Raw genomic sequence first — 20,409 nt, 5'->3', positions numbered from 1 at the left:
GAAAGTACATGTCAGTTACAGTCTGCACTTACACAGAAACAATTCAAAGCAGATTTCCAACTGCTTGTGGGTCAGTAGTATTATACTCATATAGAAAAGCTAGTACACTAGATATTTTACTGCAGAGACTGGGACAAATACTCAAATGTATTTGAAACTCTCTTGAGAGACTGACAGTTGTGGGACGTGACTTCAGAAAATTCTTTCTCTTCACTGTAAAATAATATTTTTCCTTCCTGTAAAATATGGTAGACAACTGCTGGTTCATTCTAAAGTCATCTATAATCCATCCTACCCATGATGTCAGTTACAGTTGAATACATGTTTGTATATTAAAATATTCTATGTATGTTATAGAAAAAAAGACAATTTCCACTGCACATTTAGGTGATACAGGCCAAATTTTCAGCTTAGACTAGATTGCACCATTTATTTTTTATAGGTTTGTTACATCCCATATGCTTATGATAACATGTTTCCATTCATCAATAATTTAACAAATATTTATTAACTAAAATGCAGATACTAAAAAGATGTTTTTCTCAATGAGTAAATTTAGCGTATTGTCACAGGAAAATTATCACAGAACTCAGATGACAGGTAATTTATTTAATTGACTTAAAAACAGTATTTTGTTTTAGTTTGCAAATGTTGATTAGATTTTCTGGAATCTAACCTGTAGGTGGCAGTAAATTGAATAGCCCAAGAGTAATCTTGGTATTTTTATTTTAATTTATTTTATGTTTAAAATTTGGTCTGTGTGTGGCCTCAAGGACGAATCTTTTAGATTACTTAGTAAGGCAGTATTTTCTTGAAGAATGCTGTCCTTTGGCAGTTTTGTTGCTGGTGGTGGCCCAAAATAAACTGGAGAGGCTTAAATTACTGCCAGCTTAGAATACCATTTATAATAATGCATTAAAGATTTTCATATGAATGAAAAATATACTCTTATACCTCACTCCCTATCATTCTGACAGAAATAAAATCCTATGTACAAGTTGGAGGGAGTGACCATTTACCAGAATGAATCAGATCCTTCTAGAAGAATACTCTGATTCTTCCAGAAAATGTGTCAGATATCATCAGCATTTCCTTTTCTGGTATATTTCTTTCCAAGATCAAGGAAAGCATGAGAATAACAATTAATTTTAGGTTTTTATTTTGAAGCATTTCCTGTATAAAATAGGTTAAAATATAAATATCAAAATCACATACTATATAAATCTGTTGCCATGCCCTAATTTCATGGACGATGAAACTTTGAATAACAAATTCAGATTCAATTTTGCTAATTTGTAAAGGTGTGACTTAAAGATACTTTAACATCTATGCTGGTGTAATAGTGACAATTAAAAGCTGCCTGTATATATTTATACTCACCAGCACACAGATTTCCATGGTGATATGGACAAGAAAAGTCATCCTTTTCACAGTATTTTCCATACACTTTTCCAAGCTTAATTTTGTGACATGAACATTTCCCACAAACACAAACTCCTCGACCACTGCAAACAGGTTGATCCTTGTGTGACTTGCAACTCTCAGAAGAAAACTGATCTTCATCAAAATGACATTTATTCTCATCACACTGGAAACACTTGGAATCTAGAAAAGTTTCATCTACACACTTTCCTTTAGGTCCTCTGTTGTCCTCACACTGACAGCTGCAGTTTCTGTGTATATGAATTTTAGCGGTTTCATTAAAACCAATAGGTTTGATTATTGCATAGTTTTTTCCTCCTGTGACATCACATTTTTTCATTGTAACTGTTACATTGAAAAGAACCTAAATTTAGGAGGAAAAAGGAAACATATTTACATACCTTAATTATTTTTATTACTGATATTATATCTGTTAATAACTGAATTGATAAGAAACCATCTTAGAGAAATTAAAAATATTTGTAAAATAAACACATGTAATCTCTTTCATAAACATGCAACATCTCTTTTTAATGTCATTTATTCTCCAATTAATGAGCTTGAGAGTTAAAGAATATAATGACTGCTAATCCCTATATTGCACCATTAAATAGACTTGAGTGCAAGCCTTTTTGAAGTGTCTACCCCATCACTGATGATTAATTTCTTAGCAAACATGAGAAAGAATAGACCATTTTCTAAATTCAGCCATTAAAATGTGGGGTATTGAATATTTGACACTAGAGATAGATCACATAGACCAAAATAAAGGGCTTCTGCTCTACTGGTTTAAAACCCTGAGATGAGGCCTGGAGCGGTGGCTCACGCCTGTAATCCCAGCACTTTGGGAGGTCGAGGCAGTTGGATCACCCGAGGTCAGAAGTTCGAGATCGGCCTGGCCAACATGGTGAAACCCCATCTCTGCTAAAAATTCAAAAATTAGCTGAGTGTGGTGGCATGAACCTGTAGTCCCAGCTACTTGGAGGGAGGCTGAGGCAGGAGAATCACTTGGATTGCAGTGAGCCAAGATCACACCACTGCACTACAGCCTGAGTGACACAGCGAGACTCCGTCTCATAAATAAATAAATAAATAAAAGATTTTAAAAACCCTGAGGTAAGATGTTCAAATGAACAATTTTAATTTTGTTCCTATTTTCTAGGAGCCCAAGTAAAGTTTCAGAGTTAAATTTTAGTTTATACAGGGTTTCAGTGGAGGAAAACATGTGGCTTTCTGTGATGTTACCCAAAAGATAATTGTTTAGGACTCTCATTCTCAAATCTTAAGACCTCAGCACAGGTCATCTGTTTGTCTCAGTGGAAGAAGATAGCCCAGAACTAAGGAGCTGGGCTGGCAGGAACTGGTCAAATGTTTTCTTTTTCTCTATTTCTTCTTTTTGCACAACACAATTGATTTAATATGTCTATTTATATTTGTTGGCTCACCTTACCGTCTTTAGGTACTTTGGTAAATAAGGTATATTTATTTCATGTTGGATTGAGATCCATTACAATTTAAAATTAATTTGTGCTGAGCTTTTTGGTTGGAATATGTGTCTATGATACAAAAATATAAAGTATCTAAATTTGGCTTATATATACATGAAACACTAGAATTTGTTCCATAATATTAAAATCAATACAGTTGGTGTTATACTTAAAATGCTTTTGTCTTTGAGAATGCTGAGGCTTAACAGATACGTAAGTTAATGTGGCCACTGCCATCTCTAACAGTAGATCATACTCTGGGGTTTCTGTAACTAAGAGGTCGTATGACTATTCCTGAGAGTTAAACTATTTATACCACTCAATTGAAAGTGAAGGAAAGATGGCATGTAAGCAAATGAAAAGAAAAAAACAATGTAACAGGTAAGAAAAACCATTCTTCCAAAATGAGATTTTGAAGGAAATAACTATTTCTAAGACAGTAGCCGTTTTTTCATGAAGTAACTTAGTGCTGTATTTGCTAGTAAAAAGTTTTCTCTGTAGTTTTAATGAAAAGCCAAAGTGTATTTTGCAAAATATGATATCCTTTGAACAAAATCCATGGAGTGATCATAGAAGAAATCACAGAATTAGAAACTTGCAATAATTAATTTAAAATATACAGCTCTAAAATTCCTAAGATAGAAAAACATATTCTAACTAAAGAGAAGACAGGATTCTCTTTTATTCATTTTTAGAATCTTCTATCACTTTCAATAACTTTTTCTTTTTTTCTATAGCATGACATTACATAATTAATCATCATAGAACTTCAGAGGAAAGGGGGTTGGAAATCTTCTAGTCCAAGTCATTCATTTAAAAATGAGACAATGCCTCATGAAATAAATGACTCACTCAAAATCACTTCACCCAACAAAGACTCCCTTAAAGAGTATGTTTCTTTGTGTTACTCTTTCTATTGTGCCAATCCTTGGAGAATCTCTATCTCCTCTGGTGCTGTTTCCTGATACTGTTACAATCTGGATCTCTCTCCTTTACGTCCCATTCTTTTTTGGTAAATGATGGCTCTTCTCATTTTGTATTGTTTTTAACAAATTTCCATACCTCCTTCTAGATAATTTAGATAATTATGAGTGTATTGGGGCAATCACAAAGTGAAAGATTTTGAAATTCTTAGCCTTTATCAACTGCTCTATCATTCCCATTCTTTTCTGTGGTATGTGACTTTAAATTTCACATTACTTTGAGACTTTGTGAATATGAAACCAAAAAGGCATTATCATTATTGTAAGTATAGACACTACTTATTTGAGAATAAATGATTTCCTAATTTATGCTGGTCATGACACCTAAGTTTAAAGTTACTATTGATAAATAATTGTTTAATATTACACACACACACACATTGAAAGTGAAGGAAAGATGGCATGTAAGCAAATGAAAAGAAAAAAACAATGTAAAAGGTAAGAAAAAACATTCTTCCAAAATAAGATTTTGAAGGAAATAACTATTTCTAAGACAGTAACCGTTTTTATACATATTAAAATGTATAAGTTTTATACATATTTTATACATACAGGTTTTATACATATTAAAACCTGAGAGTTGGAGAGAACAATAGACTGAGCTAAAACAAAGAGGAACTTTGAGGAGAGACAATGAAAGTTACCCTGAAGTATAAATAAGATTCTTAGAGTCAGTAGTAAGTAAAATGTTTCAGAATGGTTTGACTTTTCTGTAAGAAAGTATGCCAAGCAACTTAGTTTATTTTAAAAGGGAAAAATGCACACCCACATACTTCATGATTGCTTGTCACGTTTCTGCATCCCTCCATGCCTGGCTTTCTGGACCCATCTGGACAGATGGCGGTAATGTTAAAATAGACACCTTGTACCTGGTTTTCCACATGAACTTTCACTTCTGAAATGAGCTTCTGCAGAGACATTATTTTTAAATTACATGTGAGAGTAGTTTCAAATGTAAGCAACAAAGCAGAGTCAAGCTTATTAAATCATTATAGATTTAATTTTAACTAGATCAAAGAGTCTGTTTCTATAAAAGAATGAATAAAAACACTTTCCACATAAAGACCCAATTGTATTTGAAATACATAAGAAATACTGAAGGATTAGATTATCTGCATTCAAATTATTCTATTTTTTTAAGTATTTCCATGACTGCATTTTGAGCCCTTCAAAGATATTTATCAGTCTGTTAACAAAATAGCCATTTTTAATCCAGTAATAACCATATTTTATGATAAAGTATAATTAAACATTGAGAACACATATATCATCATGAAGGGTAAATCTTGACACCTTAAAATGTAGAAAATGCTTCTGTCATATAAAGCTGCTAAAGAGGCCGGGCGCGGTGGCTCAAGCCTGTAACCCCAGCACTTTGGGAGGCCGAGACGGGCGGATCACGAGGTCAGGAGTTCGAGACCATCCTGGCTAACACGGTGAAACCCCGTCTCTACTAAAAAATACAAAAAGCTAGCCGGGCGAGGTGGCGGGCGCCTGTAGTCCCAGCTACTTGGGAGGCTGAGGCAGGAGAATGGGGTAAACCCGGGAGGCGGAGCTTGCAGTGAGCTGAGATCCGGCCACTGACCTCCAGCCTGGGCGACAGAGCCAGACTCCCTCTCAAAAAAAAAAAAAAAAAAAAAGCTGCTAAAGAAATATTTTTTGTTTCAAACAATTGAGACTATCATGATAGCTAAAATGCCTTATTGACACAGAATTGACAAGTACATTTTAGGGAGGCCATTTCTACACTGAAGGAGCAAGAATTACCTAACAGATATGGTTCTATGTGGTTCTATAAGGTTCTCCAAGAATGGCTTAGAATTTTTCCCAAGTCCCTGGGACTTGTTTGTGTCAGCCAAGCTTGTTGCAATCCTTAATACCAAAATAGGGCCTCTTACTGGGCAGAAAACCATTCATTCATTCATTTATTCACCCATGTATACACTCATTCAATAAATATCTATTTAATGCTTATTGTGTGGCAGGCACACACTAATTTCTTTCTCTACAGTCTTCGACTTCCAAATGATCTATCTAACTTTAATGTATACTTCAGATCTGTGTGCACTTTATTGCATACAACTAAGAGTCTACCACATGCAAAAATCCTTCACTTGTAAAAAAAACAAAAAAAAAAAAAAAAAGGAAAAATGAAGTATGTACCTAAAGAAAAGAGCAAGCAGCGGGTTATGAAAAGAAAAATAATTTCCAGTGGCTTCTAATTCTTTACTTGAGTGATTTCTCTTCTTCAATGGTATAATCAACAAAGAAACATGTGCTTACTGACAAATAATCATGGAATTCTGGCAGCATATCTTTAGAACAAGAGACTTTCCTCTAATTTCTCAATGTAAATATTATTTACAGTAGGTAAGACTATGTCAGTCACATTTTTTTTTTTTTTTTTTTTGTCTTCCAGAGAGCTCATAGATAGTGCAACAATTAATTGTGTAATTTTGGTAAATCAATAGAAACTTCCAACGGTATACAAGGATGTTGATATGTGGCAACCAGCAGATCAGAAGGAAATGCCTAACACAATGAACATCCTCAGTTTACCCTTCTAAAATTCTGCTTCTCTTAAGATCTTAGTTAGCCTAGTGTGGTGGATCACGCCTCTAATCCCAGCTCTTCGGGAGGCTGAGGCAGGTGGATCGCTTGAGGTCAGGAGTTCCAGACCAGCATGGCTAACATGGTGAAACCCTATGTCTACTAAAAATACAAAAATTAGCTGGGTGTGGGTGGCACATGCCTGTAATCCTAGCTACTCTGGAGCTTGAGGCAGGAGAATCACTTGAACCTGGGAGGTGGAGGTTGCAGTGAGTCAAGATCTTGCCACTGTACTCCAGCCTGGGCAAGACAGAGTGAAACTCCATCTCAAAAAAAAAAAAAAAAAAAAAAAAAGAAAGAAAGAAAGAAAGAAAGAAAAAAGAAAAGAAAAAGATTTTAGCTAGTTAGGCCAATGTTTTTCAAGCCTGAGGTGAAGACAAATCCTTAAATTTTTGCCCAGTTTGGGGATTCAGCAATTCATAATCTTAAGCTTCCCTTTTAGTATCTAGTAGGTACAGAGGCAGATTCTACATAATTCTTAAATGGATTGTGAATTGATTCTGTTGGACTGTGAACACAAAATGAAAGTTTAGAAGATTTTTGATAATATAAACATATATAAAATAATAACAGAATTCCAACTTAAGGAGAGTAGTTAGCCACAGTAAGTTTTTGTTGGATTTAATATCATTTTTCCACTTTTTAAGGTTTTCCACTGTTTACAGTGGGCTAAGGCATTGCATACCTATGCTAGGCAAAATAACCAAATGTTGCTGTCTCCTTTGCCACTGGGTAGTCTGACACACAGGTAAAAATCTGTCAGTTTATATACTTTGTTTGGAGTAATAAATGGGTTCATACTAAAGAATTTAGGGTGGTTTCTAATAGCATAAGCTCTTCTCTTATTTTGATTATTCTTGGGAACAGACTACTGATGGGAACGAATTGTAGACACATTGGATTTTCTGTGATAAGTCCCTCTTCAGTCTCACTGTTCTTTTCTTTTGTAACAGTGAGAAAGATGTAACTTAAGATGCTCTTCCTTATTTTACTCAGCATACTTTTCAGATATAGAAAACTATACTCAGGGAAAACAAATCAAGCAAGATTTATTTTCCTTTTAGAAGATGAAAGTTTAAACAAGTTCTTCATTTTATATCTTGTGTCTACTTCCTGCCTTTCTCTTTTGTGCCCAAGCTAAAGGCAGGTGCGCTGTCTGTAGAAAATGAGAAGAGAAGCCAGAGTTTTTTCCACAATGCTTTGGCTACAATTTAACTATTAAACTCTACGTGTCAGGAAGGGAGTCAGAGGATTTGGGAAAGTGAGACTTTATAGTTGGCCCATAAATTCAAGGTAGCATAAAGCATATCTTTTGACACACTGTAAAACAATGAAAAACAGGTGGTATCACACAGGAGGAAGCACCTGAGGCTTGAAGTAAAGGAACACCTGGATTCTGATCCCACTTTCTTCTGCTTATTAGTTGAACAACCTTTGACAAGCTTGTTTCACTTTCCCAAGTCTTGGTTTCTACTAATATACAACATGGGTACTAACCACCTGCCTTATAGATCAGGTGTGAGGACTAAATGAGGTCATGTATGGAAAGTGACTGGATCTTAGTGGTAAAAATGTAGCAGTCACTATCATTGCAACATCTTAACAGAGGTTGTTCTATTCAGGAATGATCCAGGTTGAAAGAACAGATGTTTCTTTAAATTCTTTACATTGAGGCATTCACTCTTCACAGGACTGATGACAGCATACAACGATGAACTCAAGAAAATAGAATATCCACTAAGGTGATTCTTTTAATCAAACTCTTTCGATAGAACTGCTAAAATTATTGTTGAACAATCAAGTGGTTGATCGTAGACCCCCCAACGGAGTCCTCTTAATAATTGCTGTATCCCAGATAGTTCAACTTCCCTGGCAGATTATTGCCTTATGTAACTGTGGACTTCTACTTTATCATTATGGGATAGGAAATGATGCAATTTCCTGGTAATACAGTACATTCTATAGCTAAGACTTGATGATTCACTGAGCATTGGATGTAGAAGGAAATTTAGATAGCCTCTAGCCCAATCTTCATTGATTGTCAATGAGAAAAGTGAGCCACAGAAAGTAGAAATGACTTTCCCAAAGAAAAAAGCTAGTTAGTGGTAGGGCCAGGGATGAACTTCAGATTCCTAATTCTTAATCTAAAATGCTTTCTAATTCTCCTCTCAAGATGACATAGCACTACTTTGTACCTTGCCACAGAAATTGGTGTAAAAATTTTATTTTAAAAATTGTATATAATATATACATACCTGATAGGCTTCCACTACCAAATTATTGAGGTTTGCAGCCTTTGATTCTATTTCACCAGCAATGGTGCCCGGCAAGAGGGGTAGAAGATCCTATAAAACATATCAATAACATTTAAAGAATGACAATAGTATGTAATGGGTTAGCAACCAAAAAACAGTAAATATTTTTGTAGTTATCAGTTGAAGGTGAACGATTAAATGAATGAAAACATATAAGACACAAGAAAAATATAAGCAAACTAGTAGAGCAGCCAGAACATATACCCATGTAATGGTTGTATGTGTCTGTACATGTGCATGACTGTGTGTGTGCATCCGGAATCACTGTCGATTCCGATTGAATCCAATCGAAATGCAGATGAGCATCTCCCACATATCTTCCATGGAATGTAAAGATCAAGAGATTTTAAACATACAAAAGGTTTTGAGGGGAAATAAGCTTGGGAAGTTCTGCATATGGTTTCTTCCACTTAGAAACATAAAATGCACATTTGCAAATTAAAAGGTTCAGAGTAGGCCTGCAATTTGGAAATGATTTAACACTATTTAATGAAGCACTTCCCAAAACTTCTTCAGTTAGGAAAAATCATAGTCACAAGTGGAAACTTCATGGGGTATGTGTTCTTGATGGATGTTGCTTATTAATTATGGAGAAGACCGTAGGTATTTTTAGGGAGAATGAGCAAAGGCTTAAAGGTCTACATGAATTGAAGATGAAGCAAAAATAGAAAAAAAGTCAATCTGACTAAAGGGCACATATTTATAGGAAATCAAATGCTAAAAGTTTTGAAATCCATTTATTCTTGCATTTTATTCTATTCACAGATATCCTTAAGTTCCTTCTGGATGCCAGCCATTACTTAGACACTAACAATTTGGTATCTCAAGTCATAAGGAAAAAAAATTATCATTTATAGATTTAAAAAATTTATTTACTAGACTTTTATTGAGCTCCTACTTTATACACACTTTGGAGATGCCAAATCACTAGGTCACATAGTTTCCACCCTTAAGGATCTCACAGGCATATAAATGACAATTTCACTAAACACTGTACATATGAACATGTGAAACAATAGAGATGTGCATAGACCCTAATGAGAGGGATACTTGGCAAGTATTTGAGATCTGGGGAAGGTTGCCAAGGACTGTTTCCTGGAGGAGGTGAATTATAAGCTATGTCTTAAAGTATGAGTAAGAGTTAATAAAGTAATGAGGAAGAAGGACTTCCAGACATGAGAGGCGAGGGTGGGCAGCAAGAACAAAGGCAGAGAGGAAAGAAACAGCCTGGCTGAGTGCTTATGCACAGGAGGATTAGAAGTGTGGCTGGAGAGATGAGAAGCATCCCTGCAAGGCAAGGAACAGTGGGGCAATGAGGCCAAAAAGGCAAGCGGAGACCACATGGCTTTATGTGCCACCTTAGAGATTTGGTCTTCTAATTCAGAGGGCATCGCTGAAACCTTTTACTCAAGGGAGTACTGTGGTCACACTTGTGGTTTCAACAGATCATCCTGGCAGCCAGATGGAGGATGGATTACGGAGATCAGCCATGAGGTTGTTAGAACCCAGGTGAAAGGTGATTGATAAAAAAGATCTCTAGGCAGTCAAAGGAGGTGACTATAAGGGCATGCGTGGGGCTCACACTGGAGCTTCCCAGGCTTTGGAGCCAGTTGATTCTGACACTGTGCATAATTCAATTAATAATAAAAAAAAACCTGGTTTTATGGTTTATCAGTTAATGGCAAATTTTTAAAGGAATAGGAATAAATTGCTAGAGCCAATAATGCTACCAAGAAATAATGTTAGAGAAACAGCAAAGAGGAAGAAAAGCTATAAAAAGCTGCACGGTATTTCAAAGCCAACTTTTAAGCTTAGAGGTTAAGAGCAAAGGATTTGGGTTGTTAGAAACCCTTGGGCAAGTAACCTCCTAAAATATGGTTTCTTATCTTTAAAATGGGCATTTTAAGATGACTGCCCTCATTTTTATGAGTTACTAAGAGGATTAGATTAATAAATGTTTACAAACTCAATGCCTGACAATAGTTAAGTACCCAGTAAGTGGAAGCTGTTATGATTGTTAATAAAATGGTTTGGGCCATTTAATTTTGACCAGAGTCCTACTTCTGCAGATGTTAGTTTGTTGTTACCTTAAAATGTGATTCCATGGTATATACATTTGGGAAAACAAGAAATTAAATAAAGTTTCACTAAGTCAGACACAGAAAGAGAAATAGCACATGTTCTCACCCATAAGTGGGGGCTAAATAATGTGTATACATGATGTGGAATGATAGATAATGGAGACTTGGAAGGGTGAGGGCCTGGGAGTGGGATGGATGATGAGAAATCACTTAATGGGTACAATGTATGCTATTCGAGTGATAGATACTCTGAAAGCCCTGGCTTTACCACTATACAATCTACACATGTAACAAACTTGCACTTGTACTCCATACATTTACCCTAAATAAATAAAGCTTTACCATAGGTTTCTAAGGGAAGAAGTGTTATGATTAAAGTAGTGCTTTCAGATGATAAGGTAGGTAGGTAATAGGGAAACTGGTAGAGGGAACACTAGCTTGTGGCAAATGCAAATGGGTTCAAGTATTTATTGAAGCCAAAAAATGCACTTTCTCTGCAGTTTTAAAAAATAAGTAGAGGGCACTGGGAACTGGCCACTGAGGGGAGATGTATAATTAGGGAACAGATGGGAGAAGCAAAGATAGCAAAGGAGATGAAGGAGACCAAGTGAACAGAGATGCATAATGAAAATCAGGGTGTCATAGCTTCACGAAAATGAAAACAAGAGAGTTTCTAGGAAGAAAGAGCTTTAAAGACTGTGAAAAGAAAGCTACAGCAGCGTTGCAGAGAAACAGTTCTAGGCTGAGGGGTCCATGGCACCTCCAGTGTAACACAGCTGCTTTGTTTTGCTTGAGGGTCTCACCTGGCCTAAAGGACTCCAGACACCACCAAGATTATTCTTATGTCACCAAGGCTTTGACTGGCTCAGCCACTTCCATGGCCCTTTTTGGTCCATTATTGAATGACCTAGACCAAAGCTAGGTGCGTCAGTGCTATTGAGAATTAAGCTGATATTCTCCAACTCTAACCTATTAGGAGGATATGCTCATGGACCAGAATAAGAAGCACTCTAGACATGCAAGATGCAAAGATGGATTGTGAACTACTTTTTTCCGGTAAGGCTTCTCCACTATTGCCACATTTGAGACCACTCTAAGCATCAGGCTGCGCTCAAGTGTACCGAATACAATTCTCAGTTCTCAGATTCAGTTCTAGGTGTTACAAACCTAAATAGAATTTATACTTAAATGCTAAGTTAAGACATTGTAAAGGATACTTTACTAATACAATATAGAATTTAGATTGTACAAAGTATAATAATTCCAGAATCCTTATCTGTGGCTCTAAAGAAATGTCTTAATTTCAATTACCAATGAAAAAAATTTAATTTTCACATTTTCGGAGTTAACATACCTTATACCAATGAAATTGTTTTCCTTGAACTGCAAAGATGACATTAATGTTGTTGTCTATTAATTTCTCTGAAAGTTGGCCTAGTGAGGGATGTTCCTGTAATGAATAATAAAATAAATAAGGGAGTGAAATTTCATAGTTCCATCCTAATCAAACATCTATTATGAAGAAAACTGTATGACTTACATAAAAATGTACCTGGGAAGGACTATGGTTTTACTAGAGACATTTAAAATTTTAAAAAACATAACATCAACATCCATGTATTAAAATATTTTATAGACAAAAGTCCCATAAAAACTTGTAACTTAAAAAGATGAAGAGAGCTGAATGCAACATAACTAACAAAGAGTGATCAGCATCTCTTTAGATTAACATTGGACTCCAAGTGATGTAACTGACAGATAATTTAATATTCAGAAATAGAGACACATTAGTGACAATCACATTCTAAGGTGAAATTCAGTAACAAATATTGAACTGCAAATATATATGCATGTATATATATATGCCTATAAACATATATATACACATACACATTGAAACATCTAGATAAACCTATATATACACATTTGATATATAGCATGATATAGTTATATAACATATATATACACATATATATAAAACATGATATAATAACTCTCTTTAGAAGCAGAAAACTCTCTACTCAACTCCTAGGTTTGTCACCTTACAACAAAAGTTCTCAGTTCCATTCTCTGTAACATGTGAATGATACCTGCCTTCCATGATTGCTGGCAAGATTAAAAAGGTAATAGTAGTATGTGAACTCTTTAGTGCATTTTCTTGCATGCAGTAAGTGATCAAAACTAATACCAATTCTGATTCTTATTTCAATTGCTTATACAAGGTATAGATTACAGATGTCTCAACTTATCATTATGCTCAATATTTTTGTTGTATGATGTATTTTAAACCTGCTTTACTTTGATAAATAAAATTTATGTTGTGCCATCTGTGCCACTCTCTGTGGTAATGAAAAAGTTAGAGAAGAGTAGGAAAATTGGAATAAAATTTAGTTTAGAGAACATGAGAAATCTGATGATTACATAAATTGCTATCTACAGTTATATAGTTAGATATATTGTTGGTAATTTTTTTTCTATAAATACTTTTCTAGAAATTAAAATGATTGTCTCAAATAACAAGTTCATAGCTAGATACCTATCAGAGAGATGATGTTAAAGTTCACTGGTAATAGTCTCTCCTCATTCACTGGTGCCTAATGGCATAAGCCAAAGATTAGTATGCAACTGAACCCAATTAGTATCATAACATTTAAGTACAAATTATTCCATAGTTTTTGCTTCCCAATGCACTCTCCAATGTTAACTGTATTTTCTTTAAGGAAAAATCCTGTTAAACCATATTGGTAAACATTTCTGTATTGTGGCAACTATGTGAACTTGGTAAAAGAGCTAAATTAACTAGTTTCACTTATAACGTAAGTTCTAAGTAACAACACTTTATTTCTCTATCATCTATAATTGCTGCAATAGAAACAAATCAAATTTTCATGAGTTGCCATTACACATGATATGAAACCAACTAATGAAGAAACTTAAAAAGCATTAACACGTGCGTCTGCATAAGAAAAGTTTTTCTCAGAGCAATTCTTAAGAATATAAATTTAAAGCAATGGAAAAAAACAAACTCCAAAAACACAAATTCTGCTAGCTAAATTCTTATTACTTGTTCCTAATAAAAGGCATAACCTTAAAATAGGTTTATGACAGTTTGCATAATGCTAGTGAATAAAGAGAACAAGTAGAGGCAAGGTAAGTCTAGCTGTATTAGAAATATTTTTAAATGGCAACAACTACTTTTCAAGTATTTTTGCTTAGACAAAAGATAGTCACAGCTTGCCAAGCATTCACCTTCTTAATTTTTAGAAACATTTGCATTTTAACGAAAATTTAATACATGTTTTCAACCAGCTTTTACTTAACTCACATAAAATCAATATTCAAATGGCACTCTAAAATGTAAGCAGCTTTCGAAAACTTCTTAATCTCTTCCCCTCTCCAAAAACAGGAAGTCACTTTGACCAAATATACACAAAACTTAAATCTGGAAAGTTCTAGTTTGGTCAGAAGCTTATTAAGAAGATCAGTCATGGTCATTAGAGAAATGCAAATCAAAACCACAATGAGATACCATCTCACACCAGTTAGAATAGTGACCATTAAAAAGTCAGTAAATAACAGATACGGGAGAGGATGTGGAAAAATAGGAACACTTGTACATTGTTGGTGGGAGTGTAAATTAGTTCAGCCATTGTGGAAGACAGTGTGGCGATTCCTCAAGGATCTAGAACCAGAAATACCATTTGACCCAGCAATCTCATTACTGGGTATATACCCAAAGGAGTATAAATCATTCTACTATAAAGAAACATGCATTGCAGTACTCTTCACAATAGCAGACTTGAAACCAACCTAAATGTCCATCAATGATAGACTGGATAAAGAAAATGTGGCACATATATACTAAGGAATACTATGCAGCCATAAAAAAGGATGAGTTCATGTCCTTTGCAGGGACATGGATAAAGCTGGAAACCATCATTCTCAGCCAACTAACACAGGAAAACAGAAAAACAAACACCGCATGTTCTCACTCATAAGTGGGAGATGAACAATGAGAACACATGGACACAGAGAGGGGAATAACACACACCAGGACCTGTCGGGGGGTGGAGGAGCTAGAGGAGGGATAACATTAGGAGAAATACCTAATGTAGATGACAGGTTGATGGGTGCAGCAAACCACCATGGCACATGTATACCTATGTAACAAACCTGCATATTCTGCACATGTATCCCAGAACTTGAAGTGTAATAAAAAAAAGGGAAAAAAAAGATTAGTCGAATTTTCAAGCCTACAAAAACAGATTTTTTTGAGCCCTAGAGAGAAATCTCTTTTAAAAGAAAATTCCAAGTACCTCAAGGCAGATATTTAAAAATTACAAATGTGTAACAGATGTTTAAATAAACCACTGTTGACAGGAGACCTGTGGATTAATGACCATTGCCTAAGCCCCTTCCCCTTTCCTTCATGAAGCAGCCTATCTTCAAAAAAGTATTTTATCTTTTATGTCTTTCATTTCACTAGCAGGAGACGCGTTCCCTCTCAGCCAGCTCTCCTGTTCTGGTGACGTCCCTGCTCCTGAACTCCAACTCCCTCTCTGTCTAACCCATTACATATTGTTTCTGTAAACTCTGAAAATAATTAATAGAGATAACCAGCACTTCGGGGTAAAAGGGAGAAGGAAAGCAATATGCCAAGACAGCTGCTAAGTAATTAAGGCTGTGGGAAGTAACTTATAAATGTCAGAAGGAAAGAAGAGGTAAGAAAGATTCATTGGGGGCAATTTTGGGTAAAGAGATAACTGTGTACAGATGTATGGTAGAATTTTAATAATGTGTATATCTAGGTGGATAAAAAAGCATTTAAGATTCTCTTCACACAAGTGAGATCCATAATACAAATTTTTATAATAGAATATATAAAATTTGCAGTATGGAATATTATAATAAGATATAAAAACCAAACAACTTAAATAAAAACCTCAATTATCTGCATGATTTTTTAGAGGAGGAAAGAGGCATATAGCACAGAAGTAATCAGATAGCAGAGATTTGTTTAGAGATGAAACTTCAAATGATGTGTCAGTCAACAACTGTCCTGATAGTTAAATTTTTTATCTACATAGTTGTACCGTGATAACTGCATAGACCAGGGTTTCTCAAGAGTGATGCTATTGACGGTTTGGGCTGGGTATATTTTTTATTTGACAAAGGGGCTGTCCTGTGCATTGTAGGATGTTTAACAGCACCCTGGTCTCTCCACAATAGGTGCCAGTAGCACCCTCTTTCCATAGTTATGACAGCCAAAATGTCTCGGGGCCTGAAATTGTCCTCTGGAGGATAAAATCGCTCCAGCTGAGAACCACACCACTAGCACGGGCTCTGGAACAGATCACCTGGGCTTCAACTTCTGGCTCTGCGATTACTAGCTATGTGACACTGGGCAGCTGTCTGAACCTTTCTGGGATTCAGTTTCCATAGGTATAAAGCACATATAAACACTAGTATCTACCATTCAGATGGTGGAGATTAAATAGGTTAACTTCATAAAGCCTTCACTTACCATTCTGTAATTATTAAGACCAATGATGAGTAGTGTTTCATGTTACACAGCTTAGAGTCTACTATGGGCACTGCTATATAGGGGTGTGTGACTCCAGACAAGATGCTGATCCCTTTAGCATCTTTTCCCCTCCTCATTTATAAAGCAGAAGTAAAGCAATAGCTACATTTCACTGGAATGTTGGATGGTGTTAAATGAACATAAAGAGACAAACACCATAGGTCTGCTCAAGAAAAGACGGTTTTTAACAAATGACTGCTTAATAAGAGAGATTTGGAGGCATTTCTTAAAGGCAAGATATGCTCTTGGATGTGCTTTCCTTGACCTATGTCACTTGCTTATCTTTCTTACCTGGCCCTGGAGATGTTTGAGTTTGCGGCTCCTGGCAAATACGACATCAGTTGTAATCATGATACTCTATTTACTGAAGAATGGTATGCATTGATGATTTTTGTAAGTTTTTCAATAATAATGGCAACAAAAAGTTTACCCAAAATATCTAATTTAATGAGAATATTCCATTCTATAAAAATTTTTATCAAATTTGAATTTTATTGTGTCACTTTTGCAAGCCATAATTTTGCCCCATTTGAAAGGCAAACAAGCAGAGCCAGGCTACTTTGAGTCTGCCACAGGTGATTTCTACATGCAATTTTGCTTTTAATTAAAATAATTCCAACTAAATATTGTTTGCAGAGATCCTTTCCAGGCCACTTTTTTTGAGAATATGAGAAGCATTCAAATTAGTTCTCCTATAAAAGTACTATTAAAATGTTCTCAGGTCGGGCTCAATGGCTCACGCCTGTAATCCCAGCACTTTGGGAGGCCAAGGCAGGTGGATCATGAGGTCAGGAGATCGAGACCAGCCTGGCTAACACAGTGAAACCCCGTCTCTACTAAAAAATACAAAAAGAAAAAAAAAAAAAAATTAGCCGGGCGCAGTGGTGGGCGCCTGTTGTTCCAGCTATTCAGGAGGCTGAGGCAGGAGAATGGCTTGAACCTGGGAGGCATAGGTTGCAGTGAGCCAAGATCGTGCCACTGTACTCCAGCCTAGGTGACACAGTGAAACTCCATCTCAAATACAAAAAAACAAAAATGTTCTCATGGTGTTTACAATTTGAAGCAGATCATTCAGCAAGCTGAAATCAGGTACTTTATAGTTTTTAAATGCCCCAAAAGATGGAACAATCGTTTTTAAAAGCTGCACATGGACTTAAAACTTTCTAGTTGTTTTAAGTTGAGCACAAAATAAGTGTTCAATGAATTTGCATTTTTATTAGTATGTGTCTGAGACAAAGAAGTTGAGAAGCAGAGAAAGAGAGAGATTTAACATTTTCTGAGGTAGAAAAGGCCATGTCTCCATCGGAAAACAGCAAACAAAATTAACAGATCTCTTTATTAAAATATCACAATTATCTCCTCACATGGAATTCTGTCTGATCTCAACATTAGTTATAAACGTCTTCCAGACTTTGAAAATGTCAGAAATATCCCTTTCAGAAGGAATAAATGTAATAGCTTTATGAACGTTTGTTAACTCAGGTAGCAAAGTTATGGACTACATTAGCAAAGTAGCTTCTTAAGCTCCTTTATTCATCTGCAGTCCTGGAAAAATTAAGTATAATTCCAAGTAGTTAAGATTCATAGTAAAAAGAAAGCTTCCTAAATGGCATACTTAAAAGTCAAGTAAATGTTAAAGTTGCATGAGGAGAGGCACAGTGTTGACTATTTTTATTTTTGCCAGTAAGAAAGCAAAACTGTTCGTAATGCCTAATAGGCCTTCTGCAATTCTGCCTCCGTACTATAAGATGCTGATCTACTCAGCAGCTAGTCTATCAAAATGAGCCTGCAGGAAAAGCAACCAACTATGAAGCCAGCAGTAAGGGGATTCTGAGAAGATATATGATAGGAGGGATAAAGAATCACTGGCCATAATGTGATGAGGCATATAAAAGGCTGCATGGAAAAACACTAAGCCTAAACCAGTAAATACCAGTGAATATATGGTATGCACTCGTACATGCAATAGGAATGTGGTAGGATCTTGCCAATTTGAATCTTGCTGTTTAAAACTGTGAGTCACATCAGCATCTGAAAATCCCATTGATAAGATTCACTGGATGACCTCCACATACTTGTTCCTTGGTGTCCTTTCATTGTTACTGAAGACCTTCATGCTATTCTTGGCCTCCACCAAGGGGTGGGTGATCAGTTTCTGGGAGGGCTCTGACTAAGGGTGGAAATAACCCTGGAGAAGCTGGGTGGGGAGACAGGGTGAAATTCCAGACCCTAAGGATTAATAATCTACTACACCATTAATAATTTTTGTATTAACATCTGCCATTTTAGAAAGAATGTCACATTTCAAATTGTCATTATTACCGGATAAATTATAAAACTATATTACTGCTAAAGTTTTTTTTATTCTGGCACTTGATCTTGAAGAAAAAGCAGTGGAAAATGTAATTTATTCGATAGTATAACATCATTTGCCAGAACCATATACAAATATCACAACGTATAAATAAAATTATTTTATATTATATAGTGTTTTATAACTTATGCAAGTCAAATCATCTGGTTATACTTTCATAAGTAAGACTGCAACCAGAAAGACAAGAAATGACAACAAGAACATTATTTTTCTTTTTCTTCTACGTTTCAGTCGACAGACTGTGGCAAAGAATGCAGATTTTAATATAAGCTTGAGACGGAATGGGGTCAGCTGTGTAATTTATTAATGTTTTAGCTGTTTATCCTCAGGCAACTTACTTCGCTTTTCTGACCCTCAGTCCTTCTATTTGTAAAAGAAGGCTAATTGTAACTACCTTATAGAGTTGTTGTAAAGATAAATTTGATGTTGTATGCAGAGTGATTGCTATAGTGCTTTCAGTTGAATACATACTCAATAAAATGGCAGTTTTTATTAGTCTAGGTTTCACATTGACCTTCAGGAAATAGTTATATGTATAAGCAACGGAACTCTGTCCCATGTAATTTAGACATATAAAGGGTTTTTTAAATCAATTATTTCCTTTTATAAATACAAAGCCCAAGAATCTTGGTTCAGAGTCTTGAACCAAGAAGCTCAGATAGCATTCAACATTACTGACATCGGCTGCTGGAGATAAAGCCAAGAAGCAAAGTGTTTGATTACTTGTCTTATACAAAATTTAAAATTCCTCCATAATGGCCAAATAGGGGAGGATAGAGGTCATTTTAAAATGCACAAATAAATATGCCTAGAGTCAAAGTCAAGGTAGCTTTCAATACAGAAGCTTCCAAAGCAGTAGCACATCTTGAATATATAAATTCATGGTCAAAGGATCAATCAAAATGCTTCAGCTTCTTTTACCTAACATGTAGGCAGTGACCCTACAAATGAAGGGAATGAGAATTTTTAGGAAGATAATCCCTTAAAACAAAGACCTGGGGTAAATAAAATAAAAGTATCCTTCTAAGGTGTTAACAAACACATTATTCCTTGGATTACTTAATATACTACAGCAGTGACATGTGGAAGGGTCATTCCTTTAAATACTGGGAACAGTGACCAAGAAGGTAAAATAAGTTATTGATGTAATCATCCAATTTCCTGATATCATAAGAATCCAAGCCCTATCTAAAATTTGACTGGACTTATAACTTATTTCCATAAGGTTCTATAACGTGGTATATGTCTGAAATTATTACAGCATTTCTTTGCCTAGGAAATCCTCCCTAGATGAGCAATAGTATCCTTTCAAATACAATTATGGAGAGATGACTTCAATGACTTGGCAAAACTTCAAAAGAATAATACAATTTGAGAATAATGTCATTGTTATTTCTTCTTAAAAAATAAAAACCTTCTCTTTGTCTCACAATAGAATAATTCTTCCTATACTCTCTCCTACTCCCCAATAAATAAATTAGAACTCTACCACTGATCAAAAGAGGGTAAATAGAAGGAAGTGTAGATAAGAAATGACTAAGTAGAAGTAGGTG

At 35.4% G+C, this 20,409-nt stretch overlaps 1 protein-coding gene across 1 annotated transcript in view; it reads right to left on the bottom strand.

Moving 5' to 3' along the window:
• The window catches only part of ITGB8 (integrin subunit beta 8), an 85,433-nt gene that overhangs the window by 12,020 nt on the left and 53,004 nt on the right, over nt 1-20,409 (bottom strand). Inside the window, exons 7-10 of the mRNA XM_010358710.2 lie at nt 12,253-12,348; nt 8,758-8,847; nt 4,666-4,800; nt 1,381-1,786 (exon numbers count right to left, since the gene is read on the bottom strand). Of these exons, the coding sequence (XP_010357012.1) occupies nt 1,381-1,786; nt 4,666-4,800; nt 8,758-8,847; nt 12,253-12,348 (727 nt within the window). The remainder of the gene's footprint in view (nt 1-1,380; nt 1,787-4,665; nt 4,801-8,757; nt 8,848-12,252; nt 12,349-20,409) is intronic.

This window comes from Rhinopithecus roxellana, chromosome 6, assembly GCF_007565055.1.
Source record: "Rhinopithecus roxellana isolate Shanxi Qingling chromosome 6, ASM756505v1, whole genome shotgun sequence".
Taxonomy (NCBI): domain Eukaryota; kingdom Metazoa; phylum Chordata; class Mammalia; order Primates; family Cercopithecidae; genus Rhinopithecus; species Rhinopithecus roxellana.
Note: the sequence above shows the minus strand (reverse complement) of the source record. Positions and strands in the feature narration are given on the sequence as shown.